This window comes from Apus apus, chromosome 6, assembly GCF_020740795.1.
Source record: "Apus apus isolate bApuApu2 chromosome 6, bApuApu2.pri.cur, whole genome shotgun sequence".
In the NCBI taxonomy this organism is placed as follows: domain Eukaryota; kingdom Metazoa; phylum Chordata; class Aves; order Apodiformes; family Apodidae; genus Apus; species Apus apus.
The window spans coordinates 32,914,791-32,933,290 of NC_067287.1; the positions used below are offsets into that span (position 1 = coordinate 32,914,791).

An 18,500-nucleotide genomic window follows, 5' to 3' on the forward strand; every position below is an offset into this window, starting at 1 on the left:
TAGCTGAACAACAAAAAACAACAAGATTTGTATTGCTGAATGGATTGTTCCCAGTAAAAATATATTTACTCTAACTTAACTGAAAAAGAGTCCTCCTAAAAATAATTCAGTTACTATTTCTAAAATCAACTTTTCAGCTTTAGAAGTGCATAATAACAGAGTAGACAGATTTTCAAGCTTTACCAGTCTGTAATGAGAAAGTAGACTTAGTTCTGTACCACAGGAACTGGATTCAATTCAAGAATAATTTCTTTATGGAAACAGTAAAGTCAGACACCCTCAGATTTACTGAAATACTATTTTGCACCAAGTCCTTAATATTTTCAAATATCCTAATGTAAGAAATTTGACATCTTGCTTACTTTTTTTTTGATACACCAAATACCAATACGGTGATCCACCTGATATTAACCACAAGAGAGAACTTCAACAATTCCTGTATTCCACTCAAAGGTACTGAAGAAATACAAACAGCTCTACATTTCTAGACTCTTTTGCCAAAATGTCAAATGTACTGTTAGAAACTTTACAACACAGACAGCACCTTTGCTTTAATTCCCACTTAACGTTGTCCTACTCTAGCTAACAACACCAGCATGTCTAGAAGGAACTGCACTGCAGTGTGAAAAAAAAATTCAGCATTACTACCTTTAGAAACCCACTAGTCTACCCAAATTAAGGTTACAGTTAATTTTCTTTAGCATTCCCATAAAGGATAGACTTTCCTCACCTCCTCAAAATCCCCAATCTAGTACAGTGCTACAATTAAAGAAACAGCAAGATTAAGATCAAGATCTCAAGTGCTGGTATTCTCACAAGTTTCTGAATAATTACCACTGTAACACCCCGCACAACACACAAAACTGCTCTCCTAGTTTTTGGCTCTGTTTTGCCCTGCTGTATGAAGCCACTACTTTTCATAATGCCACTGTTCCTTTAACTGTAGCATGTGCTGGTCTACTCTGTATCAGCATTCTGTAGGCTCTCACTTTTTTCAAAAAATATGGCAAGTTAAAGCTTCAACTCACTATTCTCAAGCTCCACCTGTCCCGCTGACTTTTGTTCCTGTTGCAAATATTCAGCCCAGCAAACAAAGCCTCACCAAGAACAATGGAAATTAAACTGACTTGTTTCTCCTTATGGAGAAACAAGCTATGCTGTCACCTATTCGATAACAAAACCAATCTTGGTTCATAAAACTGGCATAAACATTCCACTTTAGCAATAAATGAAGCTTTCTAAAATTTTGAGCATTTTGATTAACTCAGAACTTCAGTGGAGTGAGGAAGCTAAATTAGGGGTGCACCTCTGAGCCACATAAGTAAACAGGCCATTATGTCATTCAGAAAGCAGCTGTTCCTCCAAACAGATATTTCCCAGATTACTTCATTGCTAGGCATGAATCTGAGCACAGGCTTCAGATTGTTTCTTTCAAAACAACACATAGAACAGCCAGGAGTTTCCATGTGCTGTTTCAAGGTGGGATTGTGTAATCTGACCATTCAGATTGCAGTAACTTCTTCAGGCTGAAGTTGGGACACAAAACCATTAGAGGCTTCCTCTATACAGTGTAAGTAAACTCTACAAATTGCACAAGAAATGGTGATGGATTTTTATTTATATAAATATATATATACACACAAATAAAGAAATGGAAACTTATTGAAGTTACTCTTTTGTACTTGTAAATATTACCAATGTCTTATAAAAAGCAGAGAAACAATTCCACAGACATCTGCAATTTTGTAAATAATGTTTATTTTGCTCTAAACTACTTTCTACCTCCTTTGTCCTTCTCTAGCATGATAATGCTGAACTTTTAGTATCACAGTTCTTTGCCATGGCAACATACAATGACATTATAAACACAGAAACAGGAATTCCCTGTGGGACAAAAACCAGAAGTCACAGTTACGAACAAAATTATCATTCAAACACACATAGCCTTAGTAATAGGAACAAATAAGTACTGTCCATTACTCTCAGTTTATTAAAGTCCTTTCCCAGTTTAATGTGAAATATGAAATTGTCTATTTTAAGGACACTGCATGTCTTCTGAATCAAGACTTTCAATGCTGTGAACCTTACTGCACCATACATTAGAATAAATGACTCATGTTTTAATTCTTGATTCATAGGAACACTTGGCTGTCAAAGAGAGGACAAGCAGTGCACCAGAAATAGTTGCACTGGAGAAAGAATCATGAATGTGTGGAGCTGGTGCTTTAGCAGCTTGCAATTTAAAACCACTTTTGGTAATTTTTTTGTGCAACACAAATTTTGAACACAATCTGAACATTTCCTTCTCAACTATTATTACCACAAGAGATTATCTGCTCTTCAAATTCTAGTATTATAACTACTTTGTTGTTTAGCAAACAATTCATACATACATTCTGTGGGAGAGGTAATAGACATAACAGGACAGAGAGATGTACTGGGATGTATTAAAGGACAAGAACACAAAGCGTAAACCAGCTTGGTTGTTTTTCCTTTGTTCTGTTTTTTATTTTCTAAACTGTAGAGTTCCTATACTGAGAACCACTACCTTTGTAAAAAAAGGAGCCTAATATTTTCTTAGTAAAGCACTATCAGTGGGGAAATGTACTAAATCAGTATGCAAAGTGCAATCCCAAATCACATCCATAATCTACAAGAATATTCCATATTCACATAAATAGCAGTCTTTGGATATAACTGGTACAGAAAATGTCTTGTGTTTTCTAAGTAAAAATGTAATTATTTTTTTCCTTACTCCTAAAAACTACTTCCTAATCTCCTTCTGCTACTTTAAATGTATTGTTAATTTTATACAAGTATGGATAAAATAGATTTAAATAAATTGGGTATTTTGTTAGAAAAGAAAAAGGACAAGGGAACCAGAGCTGGTCCTGGGTGCTTTATTTGAACTGACAAGGGGTCATATCACTAAAAAAGAGTACCTGGGAGTCAAGCTGAAAGAGAAAACGAAGAACAGAGAGGCTGGAGTATAATGGAACATGCAGAAGCTAAAAACTAAATGGGTGGCAGTTAAACACAGCAGTTTGATAGCATTTACATCTACCATAGGTTTGTGACCACAGAACAAAATAAGCTATTAAGGAATCTTCAGGAATCGCATTTCAGATTTTTAGGAAATAACAAACACACTGGAAATCTTTCTTTTAAAGTCTGGGAATATACCCTTAATATACCTCTGGCCTCATGATCCATAAATGTTCTGTCTGCACAAACATCAAATCCTACTCTGAATCCGTCTCCTTCAATTCCACCACAGATTCTGGAAACAAGTACTAAAGGCCTTCACACACACACAAAAAAAAAAGGCACTTCTGACATTGCTGTAGCTGAACTGGATATTTCACTTTCAGAGTGTCTTCTCTGTGATGATTGTTTTATGAACCTGTTTATATTCTCTCTTGCTAATATGCTTTTTAGAAGAGACTTACTTTTCTTCACATAATCTCATATGAAAGCCAGCTATAAAACATTTGTGATCACCATAATTCAACACATGACCTTCAGGCACTTCAACAGTATCAGTAACAGAGTTTTTCCAAAAGCTAGCCAGGATTAGACTAGTTTAATTTTAAATAAATTATTGGAAGAGAAAGGGCTCAAAATGGATTTGCAGACCACGACATAACCATAGGAAATACTTATCCCTCTATCAATTTAATTTAGGGAATTATATTTTTTTATATACATACTACTTTTTTATGTGAAAGATCATTTGGCAAACTGCAAAATTGTTTAATAGTGACTACTTTAACCTGACAATATCAGATACAAAATGAAACCACTATTATAATGACCTTAATATCCATCAGCAGATGAGATGGACATCTCTGATAAGAACATAACTGAGATGGAAAGTAATTTATAATTTATTTTACAATGGCAATTAAACCAACACTAACATTGGCTGTCACTTTTCTCACTAAAAAAATATTATGCTTTTCAATTAAAGACCTATGTTCTGGTTCTAAAGTGCTAAAATTAATCTAGTCTAGATTATCATAGTGCTACTTCCATCGTTAGGTGAACATAAAATAAGAAAATTGTATTTTAAAACCCTTCACATAAGGATTTAGAGTCTTCTCCAAGTAGCATCATAATCCTTCGTACTAAGAGAGCAGGTACTGAGATACATTTAGTACAGAGCTAAAGGCATTGAAGTAGAATTCAAAATCTGGGATCTGATTTGAGAACAGAGATTTGAGGCAGGTTTGTGGAAAACCTCTAGTTCCCAGTCTTTAAACTGAGGATAATTCTTCACCCATCTCTTGTCTGCATTATCATATAATTATTCCAACTGAGAAGCTCATGAGAGCCAACTCCAAGGTCTTCTGTTGCTTACTTATTCTGAACTCTAATCTATGACTGTTTGCATCAGGGTAGCATCTAGTGCCTCCATCTCATTATTCCAAAGGCTGTACAAACATCAAAAAGATAACCCTTAGCTTCAAAGAACTTACAGTCTAATGAACTGCAATAAATTACACTAACCTCTTGGAAATGCACAGCATAGTTTCAGTTAGTACCTGAGACTTACTGATACAAATCAATACTAAACATTGAACGCCATTCTTCCTTGTACACATCATTCTAACAGCAAATATTAATACAAATAAAATGCTACAACTGAAGTTACAAAAAGCTACAAAATGAAGAGTGAACATCAATTTCGAAAAAAAAGGTTCCTCTCTTCTGGTTACCTAAAGGGAAGGAAGGAAGGGAAGCTGGCAAGGCCCTGAAGTACACCACTAAGGTAGAAAAGAGGATTCAACTTGACCACATACCAAAGCAAGACCACTCGTACTGTCAGTTAGACATTTATTAAGAAAAAATCCAAAACTCATTAACCAAAACCCGAACCAAGCTTTAAAGCATTTAAAGTGGATTTGAATATTTGAATATGCAACTCTGGTGACTGCTTTTTTATTTTGAGCATGGGTTTTGCTTTTAATAGCTGCAGTTCCTCAAAGCCTCAAACTACAAGTTGGGATATGGCCTCTAAATTCTGACTTAGGAAGATCTACACATTCCTGACTTCAATGGGTATTCAGCAATAATCCTATATTCATGACGGGACAAGACTTCCCTCCTACCTAATCTTATTAAGAGAATACCCTACCTAAAGTGAGTTACTTAGCTCTGTCTCCCTAGGATCTCTCATTTCACAAGCACGTGCTACAGCAATAGTGAGAGACATGGTTTAGGGACATTTTCAGTTCATGTTTCAAATTATCTGCTTCTTCAAATGTAACCCTTAGTTCCAGATATATCATTGAGATTTGATGCATATCCTTGTGTTCACAGTTTCCCTCTTTTCAGCAATAATACAGTGATAAATTTAAAAACACATGAAACCACAGGAATTTACTGCATTTTATTTCCCTTAAGGATTCAGAATGAAGAAAATACTACTTATGCAAAAATATACAGTAAAAAAAATAAAATTAAGTTTAGACCAATGTAACCCATCACTCTCTACAGTTCAGTGGCCAATAATAATTTCTAGTGAAAAAACATTTTAACAATGCTTTATAAAGTAGTTCATGCAAATATTTTTCTTTGCTATGTCCCAAACCAGAAATTACTAGTTCTTCTAAAAAGCTACAGCTACAGTTCTCAGGTTCAAAGTTCAAAATGCTTTTTAAGCCAAGCTTGGCTTTAATCTTTCTGAATCAGAGTCACCTGAAGGAGGCACTTCTGAAAGAAATATTCATTACAGTTCAGATCTACAATTAGAAAAGTACATTATTATTGTCTTAGAGTTAATTAAGTGACACACTGCAGCTGGTGACTTGTCCAACAGTTTTTTGAGGATAAATCCTCAAAGATCACTAAGTGCAAAACTTTCCTTTTCTGAATGGTAAACAGAGTGGCTGTTGGATGGACTCCTGTAGCCTCGGTTTTGTAGGTAAAACTGTATGTCCTTGTAGAAGTTTCTGTTCAAAAAGTTGTACCACTCCCTTATTTTCTGTGATCCAGTTAAAATTATTTTGTCTAGTTTATTTTAGGAGAGTTTGCTGATTATTTTTGGTGAACAGCACTTGTACGGCAGCAATAGCTCCCCAAGCATAGCAAAGTCGAGCAAACACAAATATCCAGCTTGGTCAACAGTAAACACAGGAGATAAGGAGTTAATTCAACTACAGGCCTGATTCTAATTTAAAGCAAGAACAATCTATAAGCCGTTGTGGGCCACCTAGCCCACAAGTACAACAATCCAGATGTTTGAGCTATACAGCCTATTAGTTCCAGTGTCAGACATGCAACTTGCTTGACACTTGACCGTCCAGAGGCTGAAAAGCCTGCTTAAAGAAACCTCACATTCTCACAGCTGACAGCTCACATGGAAATATAACTGCAGAAAGAATCCCCAGAGGGCATGCTATCGAGGCTAATTGGTAGTTTCAAGCAAACTTAAGGAGAGGCAAGGGAATAAATATCAGCAACAGAAAGAACAGAAAGGGATGTGGACGATTGTGCAAGTCTTTGCTGACTCTAAGGTCTTTAGAAATTCCATGCTTTTTCTTCGCACACTCTTTTTTGTTTTGTTTTGCTAATTCTGTTCAGACAAACCTCCAAGTTTTGCTCAGTTGTCTTGCACAGATCTTCATGTTACTGTTAGTCAATTGCTGCCTGCCCTTGCCTGGTGTTTTTACAAACTCATAATTCTGAGTATCTCTCACAATAGAATTAAGTCAAGACTTATACTCAAATACTAATTTATTCTTCTTCTGAATGCATTACATTATAAAAGTTGTTAGAAAGCTTCTAATGATTTTGAGTCTTTTGTCTCAACAGTCTCATTCCTCAGCTCTTTTGAGGCAGATACTGGGGAAGGACTGGGATGTGTCTAAGACTTCTTTTAAAACTTTTAGTTAACACAGATTCCTTAGAAATATGCTTTAGATGCTGCCTAAGTGCCATACTATGAGGAACTGCTGTTGAAAGAGGGTTGCTGCTACAGCTGTAGAAAAACTTCTACTTATCTTTTCTGTATATCATTCTTACATAGAAACATATTCTCATACTTCCAGAACTTTTTGGATTAGCACTTCTACACACAGCTGTCCAACATTGCAAAAAGCAGCTCTTCTACACCAAGACTACTGGAAAGAATAATAATTTATAAAACAATCTGAACAATGTCCCTGGCACAGACAGGTACCATGTTGTTAGCCACTGTACTCTTAATCATGCCATCAACATAAGCCGTCCTAACTGTAGACGATGCCAGATAAATCAGTACTACTGAATCCTCTGCTGCAGATTTTTTAAATTTACCCAAAACAATACACACACCTAGGAGATCAAATCTTGCAATAGAAGGCTACAAAAAGCCTTGAACCAGAAAAGTTGCACACATATATGTGACTTTTACTCCACAAGTCATATAAACTTCAGAAGTTCCACATTCCAGCCCCACTGCACCTCTGGTCCCAAGATGAAATAGAGCAACAATACCCCATTCTTAAAGAAATACCAAACACAAGGTTTAAACATCTAGGTTTGATTCCCCCCTATATCTAAAGAAACTGAGGAATCTAGCAACAAACCTTGCTCCAGAAACTTTAGAATCCCAGGTCCTAACACTAACCACAACCAAGAGACCAGCTCTGTAGTACGAATCAGCATATGTTTTCCAGGCATGCAGGGATAAAGTTAGGAAAGCCAGATCTTAGCTGGAGTACAAACTGGTGAGGGATGTGAGAGGCAACGAGACAGGAAAACAGACATCAGTGGATAGACTAAGGGAGCTGCAGTTGTTCAACCTGAAGATGACAAAGCTGGTGTATGTGTGTGCATGTGGGGGTATGGCTCAGGGTCACAAGTTGCAGCAAAAAGAAATTACAACTGGAAATAAGGAAAAAAAAAACCTCACAGTGGCACATTAAGTGCTGTAACAGGCTGCCCAGAGCCTGCAAATGTCTGAACTGCAAGTATTTAAACCTCAATTGTATGAGGCACTGTTATGTCTCACCTGATTTGGAATTCAGCCCCATTGTCAAATGGGAACCAATCAGATCATCTCTAGAGGTCCCTTCCAACCAATTATTGTAATTATTACATTTTCATGCCCAAAGCAAATCCTAATATAAACTGAGTCTAGAATTTTCTACTAAAAATGTCTAAAGCTGTTGGCTGTTTTATAGTATTTCTTCCCTGATGGGGGAGAAACTTAAATTGCTTATCAAGTCAGAGAGGAGGAAAAAGGCTGCAATTAAGCAGCCAGGGTGCTGAAGGGAATGGATTCAGAAGCAATCTATGTGAGAGAAACAAACAGACTGGATATTAAGGAAACTTAAAACTTGCTTAGAATAGGCAACACTGCAGTGCTGTGGTAGGTAACAAATCAGTTTCAATGCAGATTTGGGGCTCTGTTCCAATCCTGCTTCACTACAGTTTTAATATATTACTTCACATATTACTGAGAAAGGGACTTAAAATACTTCTCAGATCCTTTCCTGCAAACACAAACTTTAACTGGTGTGATCTTTTTTTTTTCTTCTCACCTTGAAATTATAGCGTCCCTCTCTTATTTGCATTGCAAATCCCCTTCATTCTTGTAATTGAAGTACATCATACAGTACTTAGACATTTCAAACAAAATGAAGCTTATGAAGAGACTAAGAGATCATAAATTCAACTTGAGAGAAGATGATAGCTCCAAAAAATAGATCAAAAGATACCATTTTGTCTTTCATTTGCATTTTATAATGTATTACAAAATACATAGTGTATTATGATACAAAATATATTACAATATAATGTATTACAAAACCACCGATATTTTTATCTCACTCCTCCAGTGAAATGGATTGTTTTCTATTTTTAAACTGAAACCTACAAAGATTATTTAACTAAAACACAAGCTCTATTGATTGTTTTTCCTGAGAGAGGAAAATAAATTAAACATTATATATTATATTAAACTATCTTGTACTATTTTGGAAGTTTAGAAACCTTTTTTGGTTTTTATTAGCCCTGAGTGGTCAAATGATGATGCTATTCCAGGTATGGACATAGAGTAGGTGCAGCAAATAGGCTGTTTTCTGTGGTAGCAACCATGCCATTGCACAGCCTCCCCATCCACCTGGAGAGGACTTAGCAAAAGTGCGGGGTGAACCAAAACCAAAAGATTACCAGCCCTTACACTGACTGCAGATCCCGTTTGCCTAAAATAAGCTGTAATATTTGTAAACAAAAATTTAGGCATTCGGGGAAGTACCTTTATGAATCCCACCTCTGCTTCCAGTACATGTACCTATTCATCCTCATCTATTACATCGCAGAATTAGCAGGATGAGTACCTGTAGCATCCAGATAGAAACCACTTCCCACTCCTACCCCTCCAACTCTGCAAGTGTTTAACACCTTGCCAAATTTAAATTCCTTGATCTAAGCATTATGTCTCACACATATGCCTCAAAAATGATACGTTTTTGCATTTGTCTGACATCAGGAGCTCCAGTCAAACCTAAAGCTCTCTTTGCAAGCTACACACAAACAGACTTTAAGACAGAAAAATGGGAAGTGCTCATCAACTTCATTCCTTTCTTGAAGTAGATCATCTTCTAGAGAATAAGAGTGATCTGTAGAGCCTGAAGGTAGGCAGATGGGTATTTTATACATAAATAAGGGCTACAGACACCTGTGAAAAGACTACAGGCATGTCAAAACCACACTGTTGCTATTCCCAAATTTTTTCAAAACTTCTCAGCCAGTGTTCTTGTAAAATATGACAGTACTGCCATTATAAACTCACATTTTTCAAAGCTTTCAGGTAAGCAATAGTCAATGGATGCAAAAGACAAAACTGCAGGTAGATGCAAATAAATACCATAAGCCACATGCCTACTAATTCTTGCAAAATGACCCTGAGCAGCTGACATGCTACTCAAGCATAAGCAACACCCGTTAATGCAGTCTTTGAACTTGTGTGCTCTCAAATGCAGACGAGACACATCATTGGCTGCAAATACCAGTCAACTTCCAGTTCTGTACATTGATACATTACTGACAGAAAGTAAGGGGTGGATTTGTGATCCAAAGACTGGACCAAGACTCAGGGTGCAGATTAAATTCTTGCCCCTTTGCAAACTGGCTGTATAACCTCAGGCAACATAGACTGACAATAAGTACCCCACAGAGCCTTCTGAGGAACTAACTGTTCAGATGTTAAGGAAGCTGAAACAGCCACCAGTTTTCAAAAAGGCAAAAGACAACTGAAACTACCTGATACTGAACAGTTAAAATGCAGCTCCTGTCATTTAGCTACTTATATGAGGTTATGTTTGTTGTTGTTTAACAGTTAGATACAATCCTGATTCCAGTCATCTACTCTGTAGAGTATCTGTGGATATTACGCTATCCTGTCCTACCCTTCTCTCATTTTATGTATGTAAACTTGTAAGCAAGAGGGAATATGCAGATCCATTTCCCTGAAGCAGAAAATGTTGACTGCACCCCTTGCAGACTCTAAATATTTTCCGGTTTACTTATGATTATTCCAACTTTGGTAGAATGACCCCCAAGTTTAATGATTGTAAAGTATCAGAAACAGTACTTAGAGATTTGCATTTCCTTGTAAAATTGTAATTTTCTCATATTGCTTGTGCTTAAACACTAAATTAAGTATTATTATATCCAAGACATTTTGATACTCTAATTAAAGTTAATTGGAATTCCGTTTTTATTTCTAATTATAATAAATTAAATGTATAAAAATGAATTATTTCTTGCAATGCTCTTTTCTATTTCATTAGTTACTCATGTTAAACATTACCATGCTCTGTTTGGAATATCCTGTTACATCTAACTTCACCACGTAGATTAACATATAGTTTCAAATTGCATGTCTTGTATCTGTGATTCCTTGGAGAACCTAAACACAATTTTCCCCTTTGATATTCTTTCATGAATAACTGACACAAACACATGATCATTCTGTAGCATGCTGACTGGATAGAAAAAGAGACATTGCTAGTAAAGCGATATAAAGAAAAAAATTCTAGTAAAAGTGCAGTTTATACTGTAAAAACATGGCTTTGATAGTGTTGCACTCTAATAATAGCAATATGCAGATATTTCAAAGACCTAATTGCAACTTTAGTCCTGCTACAGTCGTTACATCAATTAGAAGCAGCATGATATTTTAGATAGCATGATATTTTATCTTGCCCAAAATGCCTGCTCCAGAAAAGTATTATCTACCATGCCTGAAGGATAAAAAAGTTGAAGGAGTAAGAAACTACATACAGTTGAAAAGCTACCAAACCCTGTTTATTGTACTACAGTAAAGTTTAATATTACTAGGTACTGCTAAGCAAGGTGTTTTTGCATGGGATTTATTCATCACTCATTCTTTTGGCTTTTTTTTTTTGTTTGGTGGTTTGTGGGGTTTTTTTGCCTTTGCTACAGTTGCAATACGGGTCCAAGACAAACATTTAATAATTCAGGGCAGAGATCATCCAAAATCCATTAATTGCCATAAATAAACCCACAATAACACCAAGACAAGTTTAACAGTCTTTTCTGGGGCAAGCTTTGTTTGTTTATCTTCAAAGTCTCAAATTGAAACATCAGGAATCATAAATATATCCATAACAAGATAAAAAGTTTTTAAAGAAGCCTGAAGTAAACATTAGGACAGTGGCTTTCTCAGCACTAGAAAGCCACCAACCGTCTTGGTAAAATAAACTCCCAAGGGTTTACCACACCATCATGGTATTATGTAAAACAGCAGCTCTTCAGCCTAAGGTCCAAGTGTAAGGTCAAAGCTACTGGCTGGATAGTGTGCTGGTAGCCAACATAAACACAAGGCTTGCAAAGCAGAACCTCTAATCTGCAAAATGGAAATACATGCACGTGGAAATTGTGACTATAAAGAGGAACATATAGATATATATAATTCACTACAAAGAGACATAGTAAGCATTGCTGTTCTGGCCAGTAGCAGCTTTTTATTGGCAGAAATACACCCCTCAGGGTTACATGATAACAACAATCAGCCCATTTCTAAGGTTGAAGTGAGATGCTGTTAAAAGTCACACTTCAATCTCTTCTGTTTTGGAGAGGGAAAAAAAAAAGTCCTAAAATCAAGGGAATTAACTTATTTCCCCTGCAGCACTGAAAATTATACAAACATCCGTTTGTAATCATGGATCATTACAGAAAAAAGATAAAGAAGAGAAATTTTGGGTTGTCTTAGCATTTTATATCTTGATAATATAAAAAGCTTTTGTTAGGTGAAAATTGCCATGCTACTATATCCAGGAAAGTCCTGCATCCCTGTGTTTCATAATATACTACAAAATTTTACATTATCTTTTTGGGAAAAAAAAAACACAATTCTGACCAACATGCTTTCATTTGGAGGAATATATTGAAGAAAAACATAGGATCACAAACTGACATTAGGAGGCCCAGATTTCACCCCCAGACCAGTGACATGTGCGGAGTCTCATTATCAGTGCTTTCAGCCAGACCAAGACTGGGGACACATCCGTAACATTCAAAAAACCAAACCAAACCTAAACAAAATGAACAACAGCAAAACACCACTAAAAACCACACTAAAAACCCCTGCCCCACTCAAAAGACCGCTATAAACTTAGGCCATACACCAAATCCTACCAAAATCCAGCCAATTTCAAAACTGCAAGTACTATCAGGACTGGGTATGCTAGCAAGGAGAGAGAATCAAGGTTTATTTATGTTAAGGGTATGAGACTCATAGCTCCTGGATTTACTTCCAGAAGAAACAGTTCTGCCTGTGTTTTCTTGCCAAGATGATAACTGCCATAAATCATCCTGAGGATGTATGTCCTAAAAGATACAAGACATGACTAATTTTCTATTAAAAAGTCCTCTCCAATGTGAAGAAACAAGGCCAGCTGTCTGTATAGCAGGCTTCTTTTCATTTCCAGGTAACTTGGCTGGGACTGTTTTTTTTTAAGACAACAGTCAACTCATCAACTGTGTTTTATTAACCAGCTTTCTTTAAAGTTGCTTTAGGAATCAAGTAAATAAACAAAATCCCATCTTTTGTAGTTGTTCTTACTAAGCTCTCCTTCTGATCACATAAGATTAGTGTCAGAGAAACAATTTTGCATCTTATAAAGACAAAAAGCTTTCATCCATGGCAATTTGAAATCACGAAACTATGTAGCAGAATACAGCTCAGTTGCCCATGGAAAAGAACATCTCTGGCATCGTTTTACATTAAATTGATTTGATTTTCTGAACATGACATTCTTCACTTGCATAATTACCTTTTGAAATAAATCAGATAAAGTGTCTTCTTCTGCTAACAAATTTAAAAGTATGAACAGAATGTTAATAGAAGTGGAAGTAGAACAACATGAACACTTGGAAAAAAAATAATCAAGGAGTCTTTTTCAATATCTGCTTTATGAATGCTTCCTGAGTTTGTAATCATTATTTCACACCATAGTTACAAGATATGCAATCAATGGGGTATTTCAGTTAAAAGTAAAAACTTTACAAAATCTAAATGAGGTACTAACAGATACATGCTTTCCTCTTAAAAAAATACTGCAAAAACTGATAAAAATGGTACTTGAAAACCAAAGTGGAAACATAATCTAGATCTAATAATGTTATTATGTCTGCATATGCCAGCTAACCTCATAAAAGCTGTGCAAATTTATGCAAAAAAAAAATCCCATACCCTTTACTCTCCAGTTACAGTGCAGATGAGTTTTTTTACTTGCTTTGGAATAATGAAAGAAATAAATGACAGTTCTAAATTAATAATTTTCTACCGTGATTCAAATGAAAAAAATTCTAACTTTTTTTTTCTTTTGTTTAAACACATGCTGCAATACATTGCAGCTTCCTACAAGTAAGTATTCTGACAGAGCTTAGAGGCAACAGCACAGAGGTCAAAGAGGCCCTGCAAAGATTAGGACCCATAATAAACTGGACCAGAACTGGAGAAGACACTTGGGCATATATTAGTCTAAATAAAAGGAAAGGTTTTTTTAGACCAAGTATCTTCCTAGTAAGACTGAGAACATACTTCCTTAGGACAAGCCTTTTTTACATGTTTTTTCTCCCCCACAAGCTGTTGATACCACCATTTCTAGATTTATCACCATCTTCTTTATTCTATTTTTTTTCTGCATAACTGTACCAACACCTATTAATGAGATACGATCTTAAGAAAGACAACAACACATGAAAGATGAGGGAGATTTCTTTCTCTTGAAGAAAAACCACAAATGAACACCCAAAGTTTAGTGCATTAATAGAATTAATAGCTTCAGCTTGCTATTAAAACAGATGGCAGTCACCCCAGCAAGTATTCCTCTCCTTCAAAAATTGTAATATAAAAGCCAAGGTGCCTGGCAACGCTACACAGTTAAAAGGTAATACATTCTTCGGTTAAAAATTCAGTTTGAGAGCACACAGATTAAAAACCTGTTCACCTGGCAACTAGCAGAACAAGACTCAAATTTCCACTTCAAAAACTTGCTCACTATGTGGCAATACTAAGCAAAGGCAAATTGCAAATACAACAGCAGAGACTACCAATAGAGGAAACCAAGCCCTGGCCTGTTAAATATTTTTTATGTTTATATTAAAAATACCAATCATATGAGAATTTCAGCCAGAACAAACCACAGTGGAATCTTATTGAGATATCCTCCAGTTTAGTGAAGTAATAGCCAATTGCTCAGTTTAGTCTCAGTTATGCCGATTACTTAGTATTCCCTTCTTTCAGCAAAACATTTTCTAAGTTGTTATTTCGCAAAGATGCATCTCCTGTGAATAGATGTCATTAGGCTAATTGAAATGCTATTGTAGAGCTTCATTGTAACTGGGATAAGAAAGCATGAGTAAGACTTCTGCTTGTACTGTGTAAAAATTCCATTATTATTCTACCGTATTTCCAGACTATTTGACATTTCAATATATCCAGCAGACAAGATTGTTATTCATTGCCTTTGCTATTATTCAAAAGAAGTTTGTTATTCATTTTAATTTTTACAGTAATATAAGCATGATGTTAAATTCTTCTGCACTCAAAATTTCCATCCATTTAGCATTCATTAAAAGGAAACAGAGCATCAAGCACAAGAACAAAATTGGCTTGCTTTCCAAAAAACCATCAAATAACACAGAACAAGAATCAGGTGACCATTATTTAAGAAACAGATTTTTTTGATGGGCAAAACAGACATTTATTATGCTTTTATTCAGTATTTCATTTGGCTAATTCATGTGTCTGCCATTTTCAAATGAAAAGCAAGACAGAATGTGCTGTGCTCTAAAGGTAAGAGGACAAAAAAATATTTTCTTACCTTTGCATTATAGGGAATATAATGCTTTGATAAGGCTTCAGGAGTATGCATCCATGTTTTGTCTACAGAAAAGCAAAATAAGAGAAGCACTGAATAGGTTGTTCAATTTTTAGTTTAACTATTATAGTATCTACCTGGAAAACATCAATAACCCTTTTACTTAGGTAAGTATGTCAGAAGTAGTTCCTGGGGCTGGAGGTAAACACAGCATATCTCAACTTCCCAAACATTTACATGAAAGAATTTGTTACTTCTCTTGGGCTCAGTTTTCATTTTAACAAACTTAATTTACCACAAGAATTCAAACTCCTCCACCCAAATATTTTATTGGTCTAAGGTTACTGTTTCTGCATCAGCTTGTTATTTTCTGCACCCTGCAGCTGCTGTCGAAAGCACTGACCACACACCGCACTCCCAGCTACAGTTTTATTTATGAATTAAATGGACAAAAGAAATTATTTTGGAAAAATTATCAGAAAAATAACTGAGAGCAAAAAGCCCTTATCTTCCTACAAGACAAGAGAAGCAAGTCAGATTGTGGTAACTGATCCAGAAGTTTAGATCTTCTTTAATATTTCCCTGCACGTCCTAAATTAATTTGCATATTTTCTTTTACTGATTTTCACATCACAAGACTGCACTACTGTCTTACTTTTTCCTGCTGCATGTTTAATATGGTGACGTAGTGAGTTATTTCTGAAATACATCATCCCTCCTTCTATTCAATGACCATTTAGAATGTTCTACATAATTGAAGTAGCAATTCCAAACATTTTTTTAAAGCTCTTTTTACTAGATGTTTAGAAAATATTTTGTTTTCTCAATTGAAAGGATTTGAGAAAAAAAAATGTTCCAAACTAATAAATGGCATTACCAACCACATGAGAGATTCTGTAACACTGAGTAGCATATTATACTCCACGTGCTCAATATTTGTATTTATAGTTGTATTTTCTAACATGAAAACACTCCTGCTTTAATTAGCCTGAATTAAAGTCACAAGTCTGGAACTTTATTGAATTAAGTAACAGAATAGCTTACAGCAAGATTCTATCCTTTCATATTCACCCCCATTAATGGGAGTCGCAGTAATAGCAATTACTAACTTCTTCGTTAAGAAAAATAAAACCCTCTTGACTTAAAATCGTTCAAGAGCAAAAGCTGTGACAGTTGTTGACATTAAACCAATAACTAAATATTTTTTTATGTACAGGAAACAGAAAACTGTTAAACAAGATATTCACCATAGTCACCGCAGTTACAGGATCAAAACTGCAAAGCTGAAGGAATTTTTTTTCTTTCAGCGATTTTCATTCTAGATGACAGCAATGTTCAGCTCCATTATTGAAGAAAGATATCATCACTCCTTAATTAAGGAAGCATGAGTTCTCCATTCAGCAGCACCCAGGAGTACGATTATGCACTGAAGCGACTCTTCATTTCAATTTTGGCTTGTGATTGGAATACCGGAACCAAGAACCCCGCTCTCCCCTCCCAGAATATTTTATGACCCGAAATTGATCTCTATTTTGAGTACAATATCAAACGCTGATGCTATCTACAAATAAAAAATAACAGTGTGGATTAGGACTGTTAGAATAAAAGCCTGATAACCCAAAAGATAATAATAAACATTCTATTTTCATCAGGGCCAATGGAGCCAACCTGTGAGTCCCAGAGAGATGAAGTTGGCATGAAGGCAGGGCTGCTCCCTGCCCCATCACATTTGCTGCAGCAGTGACCAACCGTATAGAAGAGATTTTTACTCCAAAATACGCATTCACATGGCTAATTCTAACTCAAATCATTATATGATTTATTCTTACACATAGTTCACGAGCTTCAGCAATGAAAACTGGCCTGTTTATAAAAGCATAAAGGAAAAACCTAGTAAAAATCAAACATTGAATCTCTTTAAAAAAAACAACAGCAACAGCCTCCATTCATTTCGTGCCTAGTACTAGCACGAGAAGGTGACATGGCTGTAGCTTTGGAAACAATTTTACAGGTAAGTGACTACAGAGCCACCAGATAAACTATTTCTTCGCATCCCCAAGGGCAAGTTCAAATCTGAAAAGAAGTTATTTCATTTGGGAGCTAAGTTCAAAATTAAGCAGCTTAATTCAGCAGCCAGTAATCTTTACAATATTAGAAATAGGTATAACGCTTTACACCTTGAATGTTGCGGGTTTTTTGTGAAGTCATATACTCGCCTGCTAACCTCAAACTGTAATGCTACAGGGATTCCAGCAAGTAAAAAAACACGGCTAGGGAAGTGCTTCTATAGGTGGTGGTACCTCTAGTTAGGGAAAGAGAAGGAAATATGGATGGGTACTCTCAGATCAAAAGGAAATCGGTAATTTAGCCGGGTAATTAAAAGATGCCTGGGTTCTGTAAGTCCTGTGCCATTGATTAAAAAAAGCAAGCCAGCAAGCAGCAAAGCTCTCCATTGACATTGGAAGGTCAAGGATGCCGATAATAATTACAGAGCGGTGGCACTTTTGAAAGAACCTGAAATGCTTAACAAAGACCAATACAATGCAACATTCACACTGCTATCCAAGACATGCAAAAAAAATAACTGAAACTATTGAGGGTAAGTTAGTTACCAGTATTTCCTTCTGAATTGCGGACTTAAGCCACCCTCAGCAGCTGTTTGAAATACTGCTTAGACTTTGTTTGATTTCACAGCAGTTGAGAAATACCAAATTTCAGACATTTTGCATCCAATAAACCAGATAAATATGAAAAAAGAAAAAATATAAAACAGGTATTCCTTTAAATATCTGATGTAGATGTGGCTTGTGGTTTGCAAGATCCCTCACTTTTTAAATTAAATTTAAATGGCTTTTCACAGATTACTACTTAATTATTCATTCTGAAGCAACAAAAATACGAAACCCTACACTGAAAATCCCAGTTCATATTATTATTTTATTAGTCATATAGCAAGACTTCCAGACATTGTATTGATAAATAAAACAGTAAGTCCTAAAAAAGGACCACAAGCCTAGATGAAACCACAACTGACCACTGCATGCATCTAAAAACTGAAGAGAGACTTGTGTTATTACACCTGGTGAAAACTACTGTTATTTCAGATCTTGCCTGAAGCTCTTCATCTAGGCTGCCTTAGCATTTATATTAAAGTTTAAA

General features: G+C 35.7%; 1 protein-coding gene across 10 annotated transcripts in view; it reads right to left on the reverse strand.

Moving 5' to 3' along the window:
• The window catches only part of GULP1 (GULP PTB domain containing engulfment adaptor 1), a 145,661-nt gene that overhangs the window by 50,509 nt on the left and 76,652 nt on the right, over positions 1-18,500 (reverse strand). For 9 of the 10 annotated variants that reach the window (XM_051623323.1, XM_051623317.1, XM_051623318.1 and 6 more), the window contains one exon: positions 15,345-15,406. In XM_051623323.1, coding sequence (XP_051479283.1) covers positions 15,345-15,406 — 62 coding nt within the window. Of the gene's footprint in view, positions 1-15,344; positions 15,407-16,588; positions 16,719-18,500 lie in introns of those variants that run through there. The other variant, XM_051623325.1, reaches the window with a different exon arrangement.